The sequence below is a fragment of the Hemiscyllium ocellatum genome, chromosome 16, assembly GCF_020745735.1.
Source record: "Hemiscyllium ocellatum isolate sHemOce1 chromosome 16, sHemOce1.pat.X.cur, whole genome shotgun sequence".
Classification (NCBI taxonomy): domain Eukaryota; kingdom Metazoa; phylum Chordata; class Chondrichthyes; order Orectolobiformes; family Hemiscylliidae; genus Hemiscyllium; species Hemiscyllium ocellatum.
This window is the reverse complement of record NC_083416.1, coordinates 24,585,884-24,607,053: the sequence shown is the minus strand read 5'-3', so window position 1 is coordinate 24,607,053 and position 21,170 is coordinate 24,585,884. Positions and strand designations below refer to the sequence as shown.

Sequence of the window (21,170 nt, the reverse complement as noted above, 5' to 3'; positions counted from 1 at the left end):
GAAGGTTTTGTTTGATGTGAATAAATGAGAAACGATTGGAAGCGGTTTGAGAATAATAATGGATCTGCTCAGTGGAAAAGCCTGTTTCTGAATTATGAACATGAAAAAGAAAACCTTTTAAAATCCATCTGGATGGTTAAACTTTGTGAAGCTCTGTGAAGACCAATTGCTCCAAGTTAATTCCAATTGCATATTGGAACAATATCAATTTCATGGAAAAAAAAAAGAACAATTTTGATATTTTTATTTTCAGGAAGTTCTCTGAATCATACTGAATCATATTCAAACTTTATTTTTTTTAAAACTACAGAAAATAAGGCAATGGGCAACATTAATATATTTAGCATGATCAACAGTATACAGCTAAACATCAAGCTTCAGCATTTTGTAAATTTCAAATGGCCATGGTAAACAAAACGTTTACCCAGTGGTAACATGGCAACTTATCCAATGAATTATTTCTGTTCGTAAACACTATATCACACTTGGGTTAACACTTATCCAGATGTAATGACAAAATAAACATATGGTTTCACTGCTGGTTTTTACATTCAACAAGCAGCTCAAACTGAGTGTCTTGAAACTTATGCAGATTCTAATTGTAAACAAATACTTGCTATTGTATTGCAAACGTTGGAACAGATCAGTTTCTTGTATGCCCAGAAAAGCAATACTTTATTATATAACTAAATGTTTTTTCTTTTTACAGCATATTCTTGCACTGAGCTGTTTTCCAAATTAAGCCATTATCTATTATTGTTATTTGGATTCTGCACAAAGTTGATGGAGTATGAGCCAGAGTTGGGATCCTTGTTTAACAGGAAGTTTTCAGTGGACAGACCAAAGGGTCGCAGGACCATGTTGCCAAGATCTTTCAGCTTGCCTACAATAAAAAAGAAGAAGGGTAGGGCAATATCTCAAATTAACATCAAAAGGACTTGGGTATAGACAATTTAAAAAAGTACAAGATCAGTGATAAGTCTTTTTTTGGAAACATACAAACCCTTAATCAAAACATCTCAATTTCAATATTCAGTATGTTAAGTAGCCCAACTGCAAAATTATATTGCAGCAAACAGACTACAGAAATATTATGAATTCAAGATGATATAGTAGTCATGTTCTATAAAAGGGACATGACCTGTCAATTTTCTTCATTTCAAACCATAGCTATGAGACGAGACATATTGCCTCCCAAGCAAATTATATTGACATTAAAAGGTGAAATACTAACAGCTGGAGAAGAGATACTGCAACAAATTAAAATGTGGTGAGAAGGGCAGAGACAACTACATGGGAGTGGATAGGTGGAAGAAAATGGTTGAACTCAAGAGATAAAAGATTTTTATTCTCCTTTGTCCTCCATCTTTCAACCACCTAACCCACCACCATCAATACCAAACGATCCTTTCTCCAGATAATTTTTCTCTCCGATGCAGAGTTGACTCCTTGATTGGATGTGGTCTTAAAGTATGGTGGTTTCTCTCCAATGCAACAGCAAAGATACAATTCATTATGTTGGAGGTGTGCCTTAGTTAGCTGAGTAGGAAAAAATCTACAAACAAATAAACAATTTGTCTTTATTTATTGAATTTAGTTGTTTTCATTCACAAGTGTAATGTTATGGCTCTCTGCTGGCCACATTACAAACTGTGGTCCAACATGCAAATGGATCACATGGTGCAGATACTGAAGTGACCTTAAACTTACCAAAGTAGTCAATATGATCCTACCATAACAGGGCTGTGAGGCTGGATGCATGGCCTGCAGTTAGGTGCAGTGGAGAAAACTGTATTAAAGTGCAAGGCTATCTAACCAGTCAGTCTGAGAAGGAAACTCAAGGGTGGAGGAGGCATTACTCTAGCAACTGTGATTTACAACACAGCCACATGGTTAGCAGAGAACAAAACAGATCTGTGGGCACAGATGGATAATTCTAGTCAAAATATATAGTGTCATTAACAATTTCAGGTGGATTGTTTTAAAAGAAATCACAGGCTCAAAGTCTTCTGCACTGTCATTAATTATTTCATGCACATCCATCAGAGTGTGTTACAACAGAATTTTGAATAATCTATTTAAATGTTAAAATTGAAAAATGTAACATTCATAGAGGGGACATTATAGGCTTAAAAGCATTCTAACCATTGTGACTGCTACTGAGAATTTAATGCTGCAACTTGTTTATTAAAAAAATAATTAACTTGCTGTGATCAACTTGATCAACTAAATCTCAATTATCTTGACATAGAAACCCTGACAAGTAAGGTGTTGATGGGCTAAATCAGGGTAAGACTTATACACTTAATGGTAAGGTCCTAGAGAGTGCTGCCAAACAAAGGGGTCTTGGACCACAGGTTCACTGTTCCTTCAAAATGGAGTTGCAGGTAGACAGGGTAGTGAAGACAGCATTTGGTACACTTGCCTTCATTGGTCAGTGCATTGAGTACAGGAGTTAGGTGGTCATGTGCACAATATTAGGCCATTTTTGGAATACTGCATTCAATTCCATTTGCCTTGCCATAGGAAGAATATTGTTAAAAATTGAAAGGGTTCAGAAACGATTTACAAGGATGTTGCCCGGGTTGGAGAGTTTGAACTATAGGGAGAGGCTGAACAGGCCGTGGCTATTGTCTTTGGAGCATTGGAGACTAAGAGGTGACCTTATAGAGGTTTATAAAATCACGAGTGGCATGGATAGGGTGAATAGACAAGATCTTTTCTCCAGGGCTGGGCAATCCAAAAAGAGAGGGCATAGGCGTAAGGCGTGGCAGGGGGGATTTAAAACTGACCTAAGGGGAAACATTTTTATGCAAAGGGTAGTGTGTGTGTATGGAATGAGCTGCCAGAGGAAGTGGAGTAGGATGATACAATCACAATACTTAAAAGGCATCTGGATGGCTATATGAATAGGAAGAGTTAAGGGATCCGGGCCAAATACTGGCAAATGGCACGAGATTGATTTAGGATATCTGGTTGGCATGGATTTGTTGGACTGAAAAGTCTGTTTCTGTGCTGTTTCCATAGAAAATGTACATCTCTAACTATAAATCGTTTGGGTAACGAAAGAAAGTCACAATTAAATTAATGCATTCAATCATCATCTGAGCCCTCAACACACAGATTATTTTTTATTCACTCACTACCATCTGTTGGTTTGTAATATGTAAACATTTCTTCAGTGAAAGAATGAGAGCTAGGTTAAAATTATATTGATCAACATTAGGGATAATTATTTTACAGCATGCCTATGGTAGTGGTTAATCACTGTTATCATGTATATTCAAAAATACTGAAAGGAACCGCCACAAACACCATTCATTCTTTAATAACTACATTCCTCTAACAACTTTCAAAGGCTGAATCAGACTTTTGCTGGTGACTGTCTCTGCTTCAGTTCATTAAAATAGAATTACATTGGATATATAGGACAGAAATGGGCAATTTCGTTCAACATCTACTGCTAAATTTCACCTACATGCATTTTTCATCTCTGTACTTAGAGTCACAGAGTCATACTGCATGGAAACAGACCCTTCGGTCCATCTTATCCATGCCAATCCGACTTAGCCAGCTCGACTATTCCATTTCACCCTTGGTGGGTCTGAAAAGCAACTATTCACCACAATCCTACTGATGAACATAGAACATAGAAAAATACAGCGCAGTACAGGCCCTTCGGCCCTCGATGTTGCGCCGATCCAAGCCCACCTAACCTACACTAGCCCACTATCCTCCATATGCCTATCCAACGCCCGTTTAAATGCCCATAATGAGAGAGAGTCCACCACTGTTACTGGTAGGGCATTCCATGAACTCACGACTCACTGAGTAAAGAATCTACCCCTAACATCAGTCCTATACCTACCACCCCTTAATTTAAAGCTATGCCCCCTCGTAATAGCTGACTCCATACGTGGAAAAAGGTTCTCATGGTCAACCATATCTAAACCCCTAATCATCTTGTACACTTCTATCAAGTCACCCCTAAACCTTCTTTTCTCCAATGAAAACAGCACCAAGTACCTCAGCCTTTCCTCATACGATCTTCCTACCATACCAGGCAACATCCTGGTAAACCTCCTTTGCACCCGTTCCAGTGCCTCCACATCCTTCCTATAGTATGGCGACCAAAACTGCACACAATACTCCAGGTGCGGCCGCACCAGAGTTTTATACAACTGCAACATGACCTCAGGACTCCGGAACTCAATTCCTCTACCAATAAAAGCCAGTACGCCATATGCCTTCTTCACAGCACTATTTACCTGGGTGGCAACTTTCAGAGATCTGTGTACATGGACACCAAGATCCCTCTGCTCATCCACACTACCAAGTATCCGACCGTTAGCCCAGTACTCCATCTTCTTGTTACTTTATATCCATGCTACCACGTTGCAAGATGGTGATAGAGTAGGATGCTCCAGCCAGAGTTCATCTGCTTGCTCTGCTTCTTTCTCTTCGCTTTTTCTACTTCCTAGTGCGTTTTTCCTTCCCCTTCAATTCCCACCCTCTGGAGACCTCCAGCGAGCGACAAACCCCAGCCTTTGGCCAACAACAATTCCTAGCCTCTGGAGAAGACTCCTGGCCTTCCACAGCAGCCTCTTGGTGGGGTGTGGCGACCATTCGGCCTCTTGTAGTGGCCTCCCAACATGGTGTGCCGCTGGCACAGAGTGGAGCCAGGCCCAGTGCCAGCGTGGTCTGCTATATTGAATGTTTTTCTGTGATGCTGGACATTTTACTTTTATATTGTCTAAAATCTTGTAATTAAGGAAGCTGCGCCTAGATACTTTTGTATCTTAAGTCGGCACTGTAATTAGCGATGTATAAACTTTTAACCATACTCATTGAGTTTGTGTGACAATAAAGGCTATATGATTCTATTCTACTGTACATTTAATCCAAGATTTCATCCATTTGTCCCTAATTTGCTGCTGCTTTGTACTTGCTAAATTTCTTCCTCAGCAAAGCAATTCTGGTCATCCCTGTAACCCCACATTTGCCATAGTTAAACCATCTAGCTGCGCATCCCTGAACAATAAGGAGCAATTCAGCATGGCCATTGTTCACCACCTAACCTGCACAGTTTTGGACATGCAAACTTCACTCAGTCACCCAAGGCTGGAATCAAACCCAGGCTCCTCACTTTGTGAAGCAGCAGTGCTAACCACTGTGCCACCATGCCACCCCAATACTATGACCACTATTCAAGAAATACTCAGTCACTGACATCTTTCACTTGCCCCACTTCTGAAGGATTAGCTCAAGCAATACTTCATTCTCCAATGGATTAGAAACATACAGATTAAGTCTACTGATTATACTTCAGAAATCTATTGGCTCATTCACCCATAACACAATCAATACTTCCACTTAGTACTGGGGTGGTTGAAGGCTCCCACTATCATTACTCTGCAGGTCCTATACTTATAAGATATCCTCACAAAGTGTACGCCTTGTTCAAGTTCACACTGTTCTGAGGGGTATATAACATACATGAAGTTGCATAACTACCCATTTATTGTTTCTTAATTCCAACCAACTGGATTCTGTAACTGACCATTCAAGACAATCAATCTTTCTAACACTGTTGGTCAGTAAAATACTTCTCCAATTTTTGGATGTACTTTCTCACCAGTACAATATTTTTAAACAATGAAAGTACAAATTAGCCAACATTGCAGAAAATCTCAGGCATTCCCCTGGTAACCAAACTGGTACAGAATAGATGCAAAGCAATTAAAACCATTCCTGTTATTCACAGCATGAAAACCAAATAAGTTTTTATTGATGTTCTAAAAGAGATCACAGTTTCACATTTTCTACAACTCATCTTGACATGATATATATATATATATATATATATCACCTCAATGTGCAACAAGTCTGCATAAATATTATGTGCACATAACTGAACAACAGAAACTCTAATATTCTTGATATCTGTGCAAAGTGAAAATATTTCAGGAAAAATAGCAATGTTTTTAATTGGAAAACAATATTCCACTTAAGCAGAAGATTCCTCCAGCGGATCCACTACATTTTCTTTATATTTAACCTATTTTTCTAATCAACCTGTTCAGAGATGTTATTTCATACCAATGAAGCAAGTGGGGCTTGAACCAAGGCCTCCTAGTCCAGAGGCAAGGACACAACCACTGTGCCTTAAGAGCATCTATGACACTCGTGGATGCAATACATCATTTATTAGTCAAGGTCATACAATGGTTAAATATATCAACCAAGACCCTGCATTCTCCGTAAAATTTTGGAATAAGTTTTCTAATTAATTTGTTCTTCCCCCAACATTGTCCAGGAGTTTGGCAAATGAGATAACTCCAAGTTTCTGCTGTTACTGCCACTAACTGGAAGTGAAATGCAAGATCAAATCTACCAATAATCTTCTGAATGATTCAAATAGAAGAGGATTACTTTATTAATAACACTTTAGTGACACAATCTACATACAATTTCATATCAACCCACACTTGGTTAGCCAAATATTTCACCCCCTATATATGCTGAAGACATATGTTGAACATTTATTGCAGCTACTTCTATCAAAAGTCCACTATTGATGAAAAGATCTAATACAGGACTGATGCGACATTCAGCCTTCCATAAACTGCTACAGAAAGTCAACTACAGCCCACATCCACACAGCAGTTGTTGTTGCAATACTTGACTACCATGAGACCTGGGTTGTGCATTAGTGATACTTAGAGAAACTCCATCAGCAATGCCTCCACCACAACATTTGGATTTAACAGGAGGACTATCAAAGGCTACTGTCCTTTCTGAACTCAGTTCCACAAGTATTCAGGCAAAATCAACTACGTTAGAAGAGACAGAATCTGGCAAGTATAAAAATTGCCTCTCCCCACCAGATCTTATCTCTCAAGTGGACAGCATTCTACGGGCGGACTTCCACCGTCTTATTTTAATACCTGGGATTTGTTCATGTCTGGTATGGCCATGAGGACTTTTACAAATGCACCATAGAAAGCATTCGATCTGTGTGCATAACAATAGGGCAGCTGTCTGCTTAGGACCATAAGAAACTACAGAATATTGCATGCACAGCGCAGACCATCACAGAAGCCAACCTCCCATCCATGAACTGCACTTATGCTTCTCGTTGCTGCAGAAAGGCTGCCATCATCAAAGACCTCTCCCACCCCAGTAATACGCTTTTCCAACCTCTTGTCAGGCAGAACATACAGAAGCTTGAACACACACATACACACAACAGGTTCAAGAACAGCTTTTCCACTGCTGGTATTAGACTGCTGAATTGGCCTCTCTAAGATAGGACTATAAAAAAAATTCTATATAAAGGATATTCTAATATCAAATCTAATGCTGATCTTGCTTTGTGCACCTCCTGTGCAGCTCTAACCTTGTATGCCTTGCTTAGGCACCTGATGATCTGTATACCCTTGTTTGCTTTGATCTGCCTGTACTGCTTGCAAATCAGAACTTTTCACTGTACTTAGGCACATGTAACAACAACAAAGAAATCAAATCAAGCCTTTGGTGGACTGAAAAGGTTTTAAAGAGAAAAATCACGGTCTTAAAATAGTCTCAACAACCACCTGGTCACAGGTCGGCCAGGTCATGAGACCACAGTACAATAAACAAAGACAGGCATTGGTCAGCTCTGTTAGCTGGATGGCTGGTTTGATGTGACTGTTGAGTGATGCCAACAGTGGGTTCCATTCACATACTGGCTGTGGTTACCATGATGGAAACTTTTTCTCAACATACCCCCTCAACTGATGTTCGGGCGGCACGGTGGCACAGTGATTAGCACCTCAGACAAGTGCTGTGTGGAGTTTGCACATTCTCGCTGTGTCTGCATGGGTTTCCTCTGGGTGCTCCGGTTTCCTCCCACAGTCCAGAAAATGTGCAGGTTAGGCGAATTGGCCATGCTAAGTTGCCTGTAGTGTTAGGTGAAGGGGTAAATGTAGGGGAATGGGTTTGGGTGGGTTGTTCTTCGGAGGGTCGGTGTGGACTTACTGGGCCAAACTGCCTGTTTCCATACTAAGTAATCTAATCTAATCAATAGTCATCTCTATAATGAGAGTGTATCCCTATGGTCTGGTAAGGCTATTGTGTCTTTATTTAAAGTAAGGTAAAGTCAATGTGAACCAAAATGAGTAATTATCAAAAAGGGTCTGCACAGAAATCAGTCTGATGTTTAGAAACCCTCAGCATTTTTGATTATGCAAATTTCCACAGATTGAAGATGGAACCTCATATTTATCAAGTGTAGAAGACCATAATTCCCAAAAACAGAATATACAAGACAAGCTGAAATTTCAAGGAAATGTTTTTGGCACAGTGGAGTTTTGACTGTAACTATAACAAAAAAAGCGATCACATGACCACTCAAGGAAAAATGCCTGGTAACAAAACTGGTTCAGGACACTGTGAACTTAAAGAACAAATGAAATAATAGCTGGTTCTAAGATAGAAAACATCAATAAAAATACAATGACCTTGTTAAAACTTTACATCTCAAGAATACCACAAGTAGTTTGGGCGGCACGGTGGCACAGTGGTTAGCACTGCTGCCTCACAGCACCTGTAGACCTGGGTTCAATTCCCGACTCAGGCGACTGACTGTGTGGAGTTTGCACGTTCTCCCCGTGTCTGCGTGGGTTTCCTCCGGGTGCTCCGGTTTCCTCCCACAGTCCAAAGATGTGCGGGTCAGGTGAATTGGCCAAGCTAAATTGCCCGTAGTGATAGGTAAGGGGTAAATGTAGGGGTATGGGTGGGTTGCGCTTCGGCGGGTCGGTGTGGACTTGTTGGGCCGAAGGGCCTGTTTCCACACTGTAAGTCTAAGTCTAAGTCTAGTTTAACTTCAGTACGTGGATGTACCTACTAGAGAAGGTGCAAAACCTGACCTAATCTTGGGAAATAAGGCAGGGCAGGAGACTGAGGTGTCAGTGGGGGAGCACTTTGGGGCCAGTGACCATAATTCTATTAGTTTTGAAATAGTGATGGAAAAGGATAGACTAGATCTAAGAGTTGAAGTTCTAAATTGGTGAAGGGCCAATTTTGACAGTATTAAGCAAGAGCTTTCAAAAGCTGATTGGGTGCAGATGTTCACAGGTAAAGGGACGGCTGGAAAATGGGAAGCCTTCAGAAATGAGGTAACAAGACTCCAGAGAAAGTATATTCCTGTTAGGGTGAAAGGAAAGGCTGGTAGGTAGAGGGAATGCTGAATGACTAGAGAAATTGAGAGTTTGGTTAAGAAGAAGGAAGCATATGTCAGGTATGGACAGAAGAGATCAAATGAATCCTTAGAGGAATATAGAGGCAGTAGGAGTATACTTAAGAGGGAAATCAGGAGGGCAAAAAGGGGACAGGAGATAGCTTTGGCACATAGAATTAAGGAGAATCCAAAGGATTTTTACAAATATATTAAAGACAAAAGGGTAACTAGGGAGAGAATAGGGCCACTCAAAGATCAGCAAGGCAGCCTTTGTGTAGAGCCGCAAGAGATGGGGCAGATACTAAATGATTATTTTGCATCATTATTTACTGTGGAAAAGGACATGGAAGATGTAGAATGTAGGGAAATAGATGGCGACATCTTGAAAAATGTCGATATTACAGAGGAGGGAATGCTGGATGTCTTGAAACACATAAATGTGGATAAATTCCCAGGACCTGATCACGTGTACCCTAGAACTCTGTGGGTAGCTAGGGAAGTGAATGCTGGGCTCTTACTGAGATATTTGTATCATCAATAGTCACAGGTGAGTTGTCGGAAGACTGAAGGTTGGCTAACGTGGTGCCACTGTTTAAGAAAGGTGGTAAGGACGAGCCAGGGAACTATAGACCAGCGAGCCTGATGTCGGTGGTGGGCAAGTTGTTGAGCAAGGTTAGATCTTATGAAATACAGGGAGAACTAGCCATTTGAATACAGAATTGGCTCAAAGGTAGAAGACAGAGGGTGGTGGTGGAGGGTTGTTTTTCAGACTGGAGGCCTGTGACCAATGGAGTGCCACAAGGATCGGTGCTGGGTCCACTACTTTTCATCGTTTATACAAATTATTTGGATGTGAGCACAAGAGATATAGTTAGTAAGTTTGCAGATGACACCAAAATTGGAGGTGCAGTGGCCAGTGAAGGTTACCTTAGATTACAACAGGATCTTGATCAGAGGGGCCAATGGGCTGAGAAGTGGCAGATTGAGTTTAATTTAGATAAACGTGAGGTGCTACATTGTGCAAAAGCAATCTTAGCAGAACTTATACACTTAATAGTAAGGTCCTATGGAGTGTTGCTGAGCAAAGCGATCTTGGACTGCAGGTTCAAAGTTCCTTAAAGTGGAGTCGCAGGTAGATAGGATAGTGAAGGCGATGTTTGGTATGCTTTCCTTTATTGGTCAGAGTATTGAGTACAGGGGTTAGGAGGTCATGTTGTGGCTTTACAGGACATCGGTTAGGCCACTGTGGAATATCGCGTGCAATTCTGGTCTCTTTCCTATCGGAAAGATGTTGTGAAACTTGAAAGGGTTCAGAAGAGATTTACAAGGATGTTGCCTGGATTGGAGGATTTGATGTGCAGGGAGAGGTTGAATAGGCTAGGACTGTTTTCTCTGGAGCGTCCGAGCTGAGGGTGACCTTATAGAGGTTTATAAAATTATGAGGGGCATGGATACGATAAATAGACAAAATCTTTTCCCTGGGATGGGGGAGTCCAGAACTAGAGGGCATAGGTTTAGGGTGAGAGGGGAACGATATAAAAGAGACCTAAGGGGCAAAATTTTCACTCAGAGGGTGATACGTATATGAAATGAGCTGCCAGAGGAAGTGGTGGGAGACTAGTATAATTGCAACATTTAAAAGGCATCTGGATAGATACATGAATAAGGAGGGCTTGGAGGGATATGGGTCAGGTGCTGGCAGGTGGGCCTAAATTGTGTTGGGACATCTGGTCGGCGTGGATGAGTTGAACCGAAGGGTCTGTTTCCATGCTGTATATCTGTATGACTCTATCTTCCTTTTGTACTGAACATTATCCTTTTTAATTAGATAGCTGTGTATAAGCTTGCCTTCATGTCTTCAGCTTTCTTCTTGGGGTTAACAGATAATAAAGTTGCTCTTTTTTCACTCTAGAAAACATTGTATTTGATCATTCATTAGAGAGAGACAACTGGTGATGGTTTAACCAGAGGGTAACCATGGCTCAGGTAGGTGGAGAGATTGAGGAAGTAACCTCAGCTGGTGTGGGAATGAAACCCACACTATTGACATCACTCAACAGTTACATCAAATCAACTGTTCAGCCAACTGAGCTAACCAATGCTGAAAATGTGCAGCTGGTCAGGCAGCATCCAAGGAACAGGAGACTTGACGTTTCGGGCATAAGCCCTCTTCCCAATGCCCAACTTGACTTTCACTTTCATGACCTGGCTAATCTGTGATCATGTGATTGCTGAGGCCATTTTAAGATAGAGATCTTCCTCTTTCAAATCATGTCAGGCCACTACAGTCCCAGGTATTCAAATACGATGATGCAAGTCCTCTCCTAGAATACTGGCCACTTGGTAAGTGTGAAAATGGGACCTTTTTGGGGGAGGTGGAGGAGAGATAATTTCTAACTTCCCAGATTCAGCACCTTCTATAGTCATTGATTTTCCTGAGTTTTGCTTAAATGCTTGTGGAGCTGAGTTTAAAAAGGACAGCAGCCTTTAATAGTTTTCCCATTAAATTCAGAAGTTGCAACAGAGGCATTGTTGTCAGAATCTATGTATCACAGATGCACAATCCAGGTCTCGTAACAGTCAATAAACATTGGATAACTACATGTTATATCAGAGAGCGATATATTTTAAACATTTGTTGGTGCCAACTAAAGAGGGTGAAGAGAGGGGAGTCAGTTCATTCCTCCTTACATGGTTGCAATAAAAGCAAATAAAGTGTATTACACTACTAAATTACAACTCCCAAAACATATACATTTTTGGATTGTTTCTCTCAAAGATTTGAAAGACCAACTTTGTTTCAAGTAAGCAGAAAGCCCAAGAAACCTCAGCTCTTCGACAAATCTTTGAAATGATGAGACTAAGTATCTGTGTTTTGAGGTGTGGACGAAATAGGTGCAAAAGCATACGTGTTAAGAAATTTGGTTTAAAAAGTAACTGTGTTCATTGCAATTTTAATTCTAATGTTAATACCTAAGACAGTATAGTTATTCATAGAATAATAGAATCCTTGTTACGTGGAAGCAGGCCATTCAGTCCATCAAGCAAACACCAACCCTCGTGAGACCATCCCACCCAAACTCATGCCTCTACCTATCACTGTAGTCCTATAAGATTAGATTCCCCACACTGTGGAAACAGGCCCTTGGACCCAACAAGTCCACACCAACCCTCTGAAAAGCAACCTGCCAAATGGCGACCCACCCAGATCCATTCCCCTACATTTACCCCTGACTAATCCACCTAACACTACGGGCAATTTAGCATGGTTAAATTGCACATCTTTGGACTGTGGGAGGAAACCGGGGCACCCAGAAGAAACCCACGCAGACACGGAGAGAATGTGCAAACTCCACAATAACAGTTGTCTAAAGGGGGAATTGAATCCGGGTCCCTGGCGCTGTGAGGCAGCAGTGCTAACCACTGAGCTGCCTTTTTTTGGTATCAATTTTTTCGTAGTCCTGTATTTCCCATGGCTAATCCACATAGTCTGCACATCTTGGCCCATGTTAGTCTGCAACCTTGTGACTTCATTCTTTTCGTAAATAGCTGGATTTACTAACTTAAAACAAAAAAAAATAAGTATTACTCATCTCTACCAAAATCATAACAATACAGAGAACTATTGGATACAATTGCGCCAAAATGAAGACATTGTATTCCTAGCAATATTATACTTGTACATAAATATTTACCTAGCATTTCTTCTTTCATTTTCTCATTTCTTTCCTCAATCTGTTGTGGTAATCGCTAGAAAGGAAAAGAGCAAATCGAGAGTAAAAGATAGCAAATAACAGCATACATAGTTGTACTTTCCCCAATTAACATTCAAACATAAATGCATATGGCCATTAGACACTGGGGCAGAATTGAACCATTCATGTCTGACCGCCATTGAATTGTGCCTGATATGTTTCTCAACATGCTCCTACCTTTTTCCTGTAACCCTCCATTCCTTCCCAATCAAGAACCAGTTTGACTAATATTCAATGATTTGACCTCCACAGTCCTCTAGGGCATTGAGTTCCGTAAATTATAACCACTGAAGAAACTTCTCATCTCAATTCAAAACGATTATGCCTTTATTCTGAGGCTATGCCCTCAGGTCCTAGTCTGTCTGGCTACTGGAAACACCTTCTCACATTCACTTCATTCAGGCCTCTCAGTATTCTGTAGATTTCAATCAGATACCTCCCTCAACCTTCTAAATTTCGAGTAAGACCCAGAGTCCTCAACTGCTCCTCATATGACAAGCCTTTCAATTCTAGGATCAATCTTGTGAAACTCGCTCCTCAGCAGTACATTTCTGCTTTTGTATTCTAGCCCTTTTGAAATGAATGCTAACATAGCTTCTGCCAATTGACCTGCATACTAACCTTAAGAGAATTCTGAACTAGGACTGTGAAGTCTCTTTGTGCTTAAATTTCTAAAGCCTTTCCCAGTTTAGAATATAGTCTATGCCTCTATTCTTCCTACCAAAGTGTATAACCTTAAAGTATCCCATATCGTATTCCATTTGCCATTTATTTGCCCATTCTCCTACCCTGTCCAAGTCCTTCTGCAGCTTCTCCATTCCCTTAATACTACCTATCCCTCTACCTATCTTTGCGTAATCTGAAAATTTAATGACAATGCCCTCAGTTCCTTTGCCGAGATGGTTATCATGTGGAGTTAAAAGAACTAACCAAAGATCAAACATGACTGATTTGCAGATTATGGATTGGGAAAATAATGGGATTAAACTTCATTTGTTCATATTAAGATTTGGAATCAAATACAGGCGAAATAAATAATATAGACTTCACATCACAGTTCAGTTTGAGAATCTCTGCTTAGCATACTCCCTGAAGTTGGTTCCATTTCAACAAACTATTTTAGATAAAGATTGCATTTCAAGACATCCATTTTAAGCTCTAATGCCAAACTAGATCAGTGTGCAAGCAAATGTGTTTTTTTAAAATAAATCATTTAGTTACTTCAAAATAATTGCAAGAAGTTAAACAAAATGCTTCACTGCTGACTGCAAACTCAATTTGTGCTTTAAGAGCTACCATCATTTGTCTTGTTTAGTGCTACATCAAAATTAAAACGGAACTGATTTTGCTACTCGGAGATGGTTAAATTTGGAATAGTAGCATTACAACTATTACAATTGCGTTAACACTTCAAAACAAGCTGCCAAGTATTGTTCCCTTCAAAGAGGAAAATTTGATGAGTGGAATGAGATAAATGCAACACCACATTGAACTGTGGGTTATGTTAGTCCAACACAAACAACATGGCCAAATTTTTAACAGTTAATAAGGTTTTAATAGTGGTCAAAAGACAAAATATCAAAGCTGTTGGAAATCTGAACAAAACAAAATGCTGGAAAATAAGTGAATTATCACTTGCCTGCTCTTCTATGAGCCTTTCTCCACATTGTTACATTTTTATAATTCAACCGTGTTTCACTTTTCTGTGTTTACACATCCTCTTGATCTCATATACATCTTTTGTTTCTTTTTGCTTTATTCTGTCATGCTGTTACAACTCTTTCATTTAACTATTTTGTGCTCTCTACTTAAGCACATCCTATTATTGCATCAGCTTTGCTTCTTTTTGCACTGACTTAGATCCTTCTTCTAACCTACTCATCTCTAATATTCCTCCAGTGTGGCAAAGTGTTATAACGTGAAATATAAACTTAAGTGTTGTGGTTCTGTTCGCCGAGCTGGGAATTTGTGTTGCAAACGTTTCGTCCCCTGTCTAGGTGACATCCTCAGTGCTTGGGAGTCTCCTGTGAAGCGCTTCTGTGATCTTTTCTCCAGCATTTGTCGTGGTTTGAATCTGCCGCTTTCGGTTGTCAGTTCCAGCTGTCCATTGCAGTGGTCGGTATATTGGGTCCTGGTCGATGTGCTTATTGATTGAATCTGTGGATAAGTGCCATGCTTCTAGGAATTCCCTGGCTGTTCTCGGTTTGGCTTGTCCTATAATAGTAGTGTTATCCCAGTCGGATTCATGTTGCTTGTCATCTGCGTGTGTGGCTAATAAGGAAAGCTGGTCGTGTCATTTCGTGACTAGTTCGTGTTCATGAATGCGGATTGTTAGCTGTCTTCCTGTTTGTCCTATGTAATGTTTTATAGCAAAACCAATGTAGTGTACAAAATCCCATGCAAGGACTGCACAAAACACTACATAGGACAAACAGGAAGACAGCTAACGATCTGCATCCATGAACACAAACTAGCCACGAAATGACACGACCAGTTATCCTTAGTAGCCACACACGCAGATGACAAGCAACATGAATTCGACTGGGACAACACTACTATTATAGGATAAGCCAAACAGAGAACAGCCAGGGAATTTTTAGAGGCATGGCACTCATCCACAGATTCAATCAATAAGCACATCGACCTGGACCCAATATACCGACCACTGCAACGGACGGCTGGAACTGACAACCGAAAGCGGCAGATTCAAACCACTACAAATGCTGGAGGAAAAATCACAGAAGCACTTCACAGGAGGTTCCCAAGCACTGAGGATGTCACCTAGACAGGGGACAAAACGTCTGCAACACAAATTCCCAGCTCTGCGAACAGAACCACAACAACGAGCACCCGAGCTACAAATCTTCTCACAAACTTTGATAAACTTAAGCCCTTGTTCCACAATATGACCAGACTGCGCATTTCCAGGATTTACGCTTGTATCCAGCCATGAAGTGCTGATGCAATAAGTGCTAGATCTGGCATCACAATTCCCCATCCAGACTTCCAGGTCAAACCATTAATTCGTGTGAATTTTAGAGGGAAAGTGAGATTTTGGTTAATTGGAAGGAATAAAGGTAAGTCACCAACAATTACTTAAACAAACGTGAGGTGGACTGGAGCTTCAAGAAGGAAGTGAAGAACCTTGGATAGGTAAAGGATGGTAATGATGAGATGTTGAGAGAGACTGTATATGGATGATCTTTTCAAGTTCAGTGAAGCAACGAGGAAAGGTGTTTTGTGAAAAATGGTTGTGGAATTTGAAGCTGAGCAGGATGGGTGCTAAGGTAAAAATAACAATTTTGTTAAGTACATGGATCACAAGATAACTGAATGATTAAGAACTGAGTGGAAATGCGGTGTGGTTAAGTTGTACAAAACAACTAATATTCAAAGGGCTTTTGGATGGTGAGACCAAAAGTGACAGGGTTAAAGTAAAAATGGGCATATGGAAAACTTCGGACAGTAACAGAAGACAGGTGATACCAGAGGCAGCACAGATGGCATTAGCCAGAGAGTCATAGAAATGGACAGCATGGCAACAGACCCTTCGGTCCAATTCGTCCATGCCGACCAGATATCCCAACCCAATCAAGACCCATTTGCCAGCACCTGGCCCGTATCCCTTCAAACCTTTCCTATTCATTTACCCACCCAGATGCCTTTTAAATGCTGCAATTGTACTAGCCTCCACCACTTCCTCTGGCAGCTCATTCCACACACGTACCACTCTCTGTGTGAAAACATTGTCCCTTAGGTCGCTTTTATATCTTGCCCCCCTCACCCTAAACCTATGCCCTCTAATTCTGGATTCCCCCATCCCAGGGAAAAGAAAGAATTTGTCCATTTATCCTATCCATACCCCTCATGATTTTATAAACCTCTATAAGGTCACCCCTCAGCCTCCGACGCTCCAGGGAGAACAGCCCCAGCCTGTTCAACCTCTCCCTATAGCTCAAACCCTGGCAACATCCTTGTAAATCTTTTCTGAACCCTTTAAGTTTCACAACATCCTTTCGATAGGAAGGAGACCAGAATTGCAAGCAATATTCCAAAAGTGGCCTAACCAATGTCCTGTACAGCCACATGACCTCCCAACTCATGTACTCAATACTTTGAAACAGTCTAAATTAACAGGTTCCTTGCAGCTGACGATACAAGAAACAGGTTTCAGAAGTCCTTACATTACGGCAAAACAGTTTTGTAGGTTTATTCTACCTTCAATGGCAGTCATGAAGTATTAAGGGGATTTGGTAGAGATAGTGAAGAACAACAGAGCTTGATTTAGTCTTGACAGTTATGTGCTAAGTGCATTTAAGTTTGTGGCCAGATTTAAGAAAGAAAAATAACTACTGCATTCAGTTAACATCAGAAGTGGGAGTCTAAGAACTAATGAAATATTAGAACTGAGAAGGTCACAGCAGCAAAGTCTCCAATGTAAACTGTTTTCAGATTAAAAAACAGGAATTCAAATATTTTATACTGATATTTTGCTTTACTTGCCCTCAAGTTGCCCCAAAGTGAAAGGATTGCTGTTGACACAATTTTTACATTAATTAAAATTTTAGAATGTGAATTTTAAATTTAGTTATTTCAATTTGAAATTTAATTTTTAATTGAAAAATCTTATTTTAATTTTCATATTAGTTCACATAACTGATTTTTAATTTGAGTGAAAATTTGCTGCTATGCAATAACCTAATTAAGCATTAGAGCAATAATAAATTATTTAAATCAGTTTATAATCTAATTGATTTATAAATAAAGAATATTCATTAATTCTAAATCAAACACTCACATCAATGGCAGCTTAACCATTTCACAAGAAACTGGTGGCGTTAAAAAACTAGGAACATATAGGACTTTGACAACTGACTTTAATTCTTATTAAAGGAATGTATCATGATAACATTATAAAATATTTATATTGAACAAAGGAGACAGGATATGGTCAATATCAGAATGATATTGACATGAACAGTGCCCATTATGAAATGGATTTTCCAATAGGCTGGAAGCAAAACATTTATGATGAGTCAAAAAAAATCAATAAAGGATAGGATAAGGTCTATAAGAAGTACAGAACTACAATATAAATATTTCTTATCAAGCTGTGCAGACAACAAGAACCCCTCAGTAAAGGACAATATGCTCTTTCAAAACAAACGAGCAAACTCGGGTCAATAGTCTTATTTCTATCCATCTTGTGAAGTAACAGTGGTTACATGATTCCAAGATTGGCTCTAAAACATCTGCAAAATGCAAGGGGACACAGGTTAACTACTTCCAAAGAAAAATATACGGATAATGATAACAATAAAACCTGGATGCAATTTGAACATTTTTATGCTATTTCCAAATGTTTGAAAATTTGTGTATATACTTGTAAAATTACAGTATATCATTTATAAATGTTCTCATATAAGGCTATGTGCACAAATATTATCAATATACTTTACACTGCCTGTCCACTGACTTGCCTGTAGGCTAAGTATTCTTATGCACTGCAATATAATGAAACATAAACGCTGCCCTAGTGGGAACAGTTGAAATGTTGCTCTTGTAATGATACTTCTAATTATGTTTCCATTTACAACCAATATACAACTCCTTTACCAAGCACTCTCCTTCACATCCACGTACTGATTGGACAACTTCTCATTGTCCCACTTCAGAATGAAAAGAGATTGGTTCCTTAATCTGATATTTACAATTATCAAACAAATCCTTTTTGCCCCTGAATAAGTGTTAAATTTGTAACAATTGCTTGGTGGTTCTAATTTCAAAGGATTTGACTGGGCAAGTAAGAAGATCGAGAGATCACAGATAATTCTTACTTTCTACACCAGCTGTGAAATGCTGGAACTACCACAGCTGGATTTCCTTTATCCAACAAGAATACTGCACATACAGCTAGGAAGAAAAGTTAGAAGCAGCTATCGTGTATTACAAAGACTTGGTTGTTCTTAATAACCTCAAAATTATTATAAGAATAAATTTTGGAAATACAGGGATGTATTGACTTTAGAAAAGCATTTAACATAGGAGATCACTAGGGAAAGTTAAGGGATCTGGCAGAGCAAACCAGATTGTTAACTGGTTTGAAGGATGAAAGTTAGGAATTAAGATATATTCTTCAAGAAGGATTCTACATTTTCGCTCGTGTTCTATGTGTATTGATTATGTATATTGTGATTTGGATACAGACCAAGAGGGATTGATTCTGAAATTTGCAGATGATTCCAAAGTAGAACATTGCTTGACATTTAGTAATTCAAAGAAATTGCACAGATATTGATAACAGAACAGACTACATGTGATAAGCAGTATATAGTGTCATTGTGAGGAAAGCATTTTAGTTTAAAAAGAAAACAGTAATTATATGCTAAATTGAATTAGGCTCAAATCAGATTTGGGTTTCAGGTACCATGGAATTAAGAACAGTATTTCCCGGTTGATAAGGATATTAAAAAAACTCCAATAGAATTCCAGATTTGGTCAAAGGGATACCACAGAAATGAAAATAAAAACAAGGTAACAGGGAGCCTATAAAGAACCTTAATAAATGTTTTTTCAGCTGCTAATGGTTCTCTAATAATTAATATGTCCTCTTTGGTATCAAGAGCAAAACAAACTCATTTTCAATGAAGCTATTGATATACATAGTGAACAGAAATAACAGTGAAATGAACCCCATGTACAGTATTGAAACTTTAGAAAAGGGCATAACTCAGACAGGGTGAGTGAAGTCAGTCAGAAAATTTACATATATGGAAGGTAAATATTAATAGACTGATTGGGCTAAATAGCCTGCTGTCATGTGGCATTCCCATGTATTACAATTGCCAGTTTACTCACGTAAAATTAAATAAACACCATTCACTATGAAAAACAGAATCACGCGCTACACTGCCGACATAATCATAATTAACAGATTCATTTTTCCGAAGTATTAAGACTTCAAATGATGGAATTTGTCTATTTGTTTACATAATCTTAAGCATATAACTCTACAGAGCTAGAATCTTTGAGTTAAAAGATCCAAACATACAGTAACCAAAATCCTTCATACCACCTCGTGGCTCTGACCTCCATAATTGCAAAGTGCTTCAAGAGGTTGGTCATGGTTCACATCAACCGCAACTGAGACTGCCCCCATCCCCACCCTCCTATTTATCTCTCAGTACCCTGGCCGCTCCCTCCACACTCCTGATGAAGGACTTATGCCTGAAACATTGACTTTCCTGCTACTCAGATGCTGCCTGACCTGCTGTACATTTCCAGCACCACACTTTTCATTCACACCAACCACAGACAACTTTATTGTCTGGATCCTTTGCAATTTACCTACCTGCATGACAGGCCGAAGGCAGATGCCATCTCCCTGGACCTACCTACATTGGAACATCTGGATAACAAGGATACCCACGTCAGGCACCTACTTATTGACAGCATCCCTGCTTCAACATCATAATTCCAAATTAGCGCATCTCTAGACTCCAAGACCTAGGTCTCTATTTCCCACTCTGTAACTGGATGCTCGACTTCTTGACCCATAGATCGCAATCAGTAAGAATAGGTGACACTTCCTCCACTGTTGTGTTCGTGACTAAACACTGGTGTCCCAGAAGGCTGCATAATCAGCCCCCTACTATATTCTTTATACACTCACGAGTATGTGGCCAAATTCTGCCCCAACTCCATTTACAAGACTGATGACATGACTAATGTAGGTAACACCTCAAACAACGACAAGATAGAAGACAGGATAGAAATTGCGTAAAGACAATAATCTCTCCATCACCATCAGTAAAACAAAGGAGCTGCTCATTGACATCAGGAAGAAGAGTGGAGGGGACATCCCTGTCTGTATCAATGGTACTGAGGTGGAATGGTCAAGACCATCAAGTTCCTGGTAGTAATTACCAACAAAGGCACAATGTCACTACTTCCTCAGCAAATATAAAACCCCGAGTGTGGAAGGAGGCTATTTGACCTAATGAGTGTGCACTGACCTTTCCATACCCCATAATCTCATGTTTACCAGAGTTAATCAACCTGGCCTATACATCCCTAAATAATTGGACAATTTCAGTATGGCCACTTCAGCTAACCCACACATCTTTCAACTGTGGGAGAAACCAGATCACTCGGAGGAAACCCAGACAGACAAGAGGAGAATATGCAAACTCCAC

The 21,170-nt window shown here is 39.8% G+C and overlaps 1 protein-coding gene across 1 annotated transcript in view; it reads right to left on the bottom strand.

Moving 5' to 3' along the window:
• Positions 1–314: 314 nt before the first annotated feature.
• Positions 315–21,170, bottom strand: part of ttc1 (tetratricopeptide repeat domain 1) — a 57,556-nt gene continuing 36,700 nt past the window's right edge. The window contains exons 7-8 of the mRNA XM_060836735.1: positions 12,916–12,970; positions 315–883 (exon numbers count right to left, since the gene is read on the bottom strand). Of these exons, the coding sequence (XP_060692718.1) occupies positions 747–883; positions 12,916–12,970 (192 nt within the window). The 3' untranslated portion in view covers positions 315–746. The remainder of the gene's footprint in view (positions 884–12,915; positions 12,971–21,170) is intronic.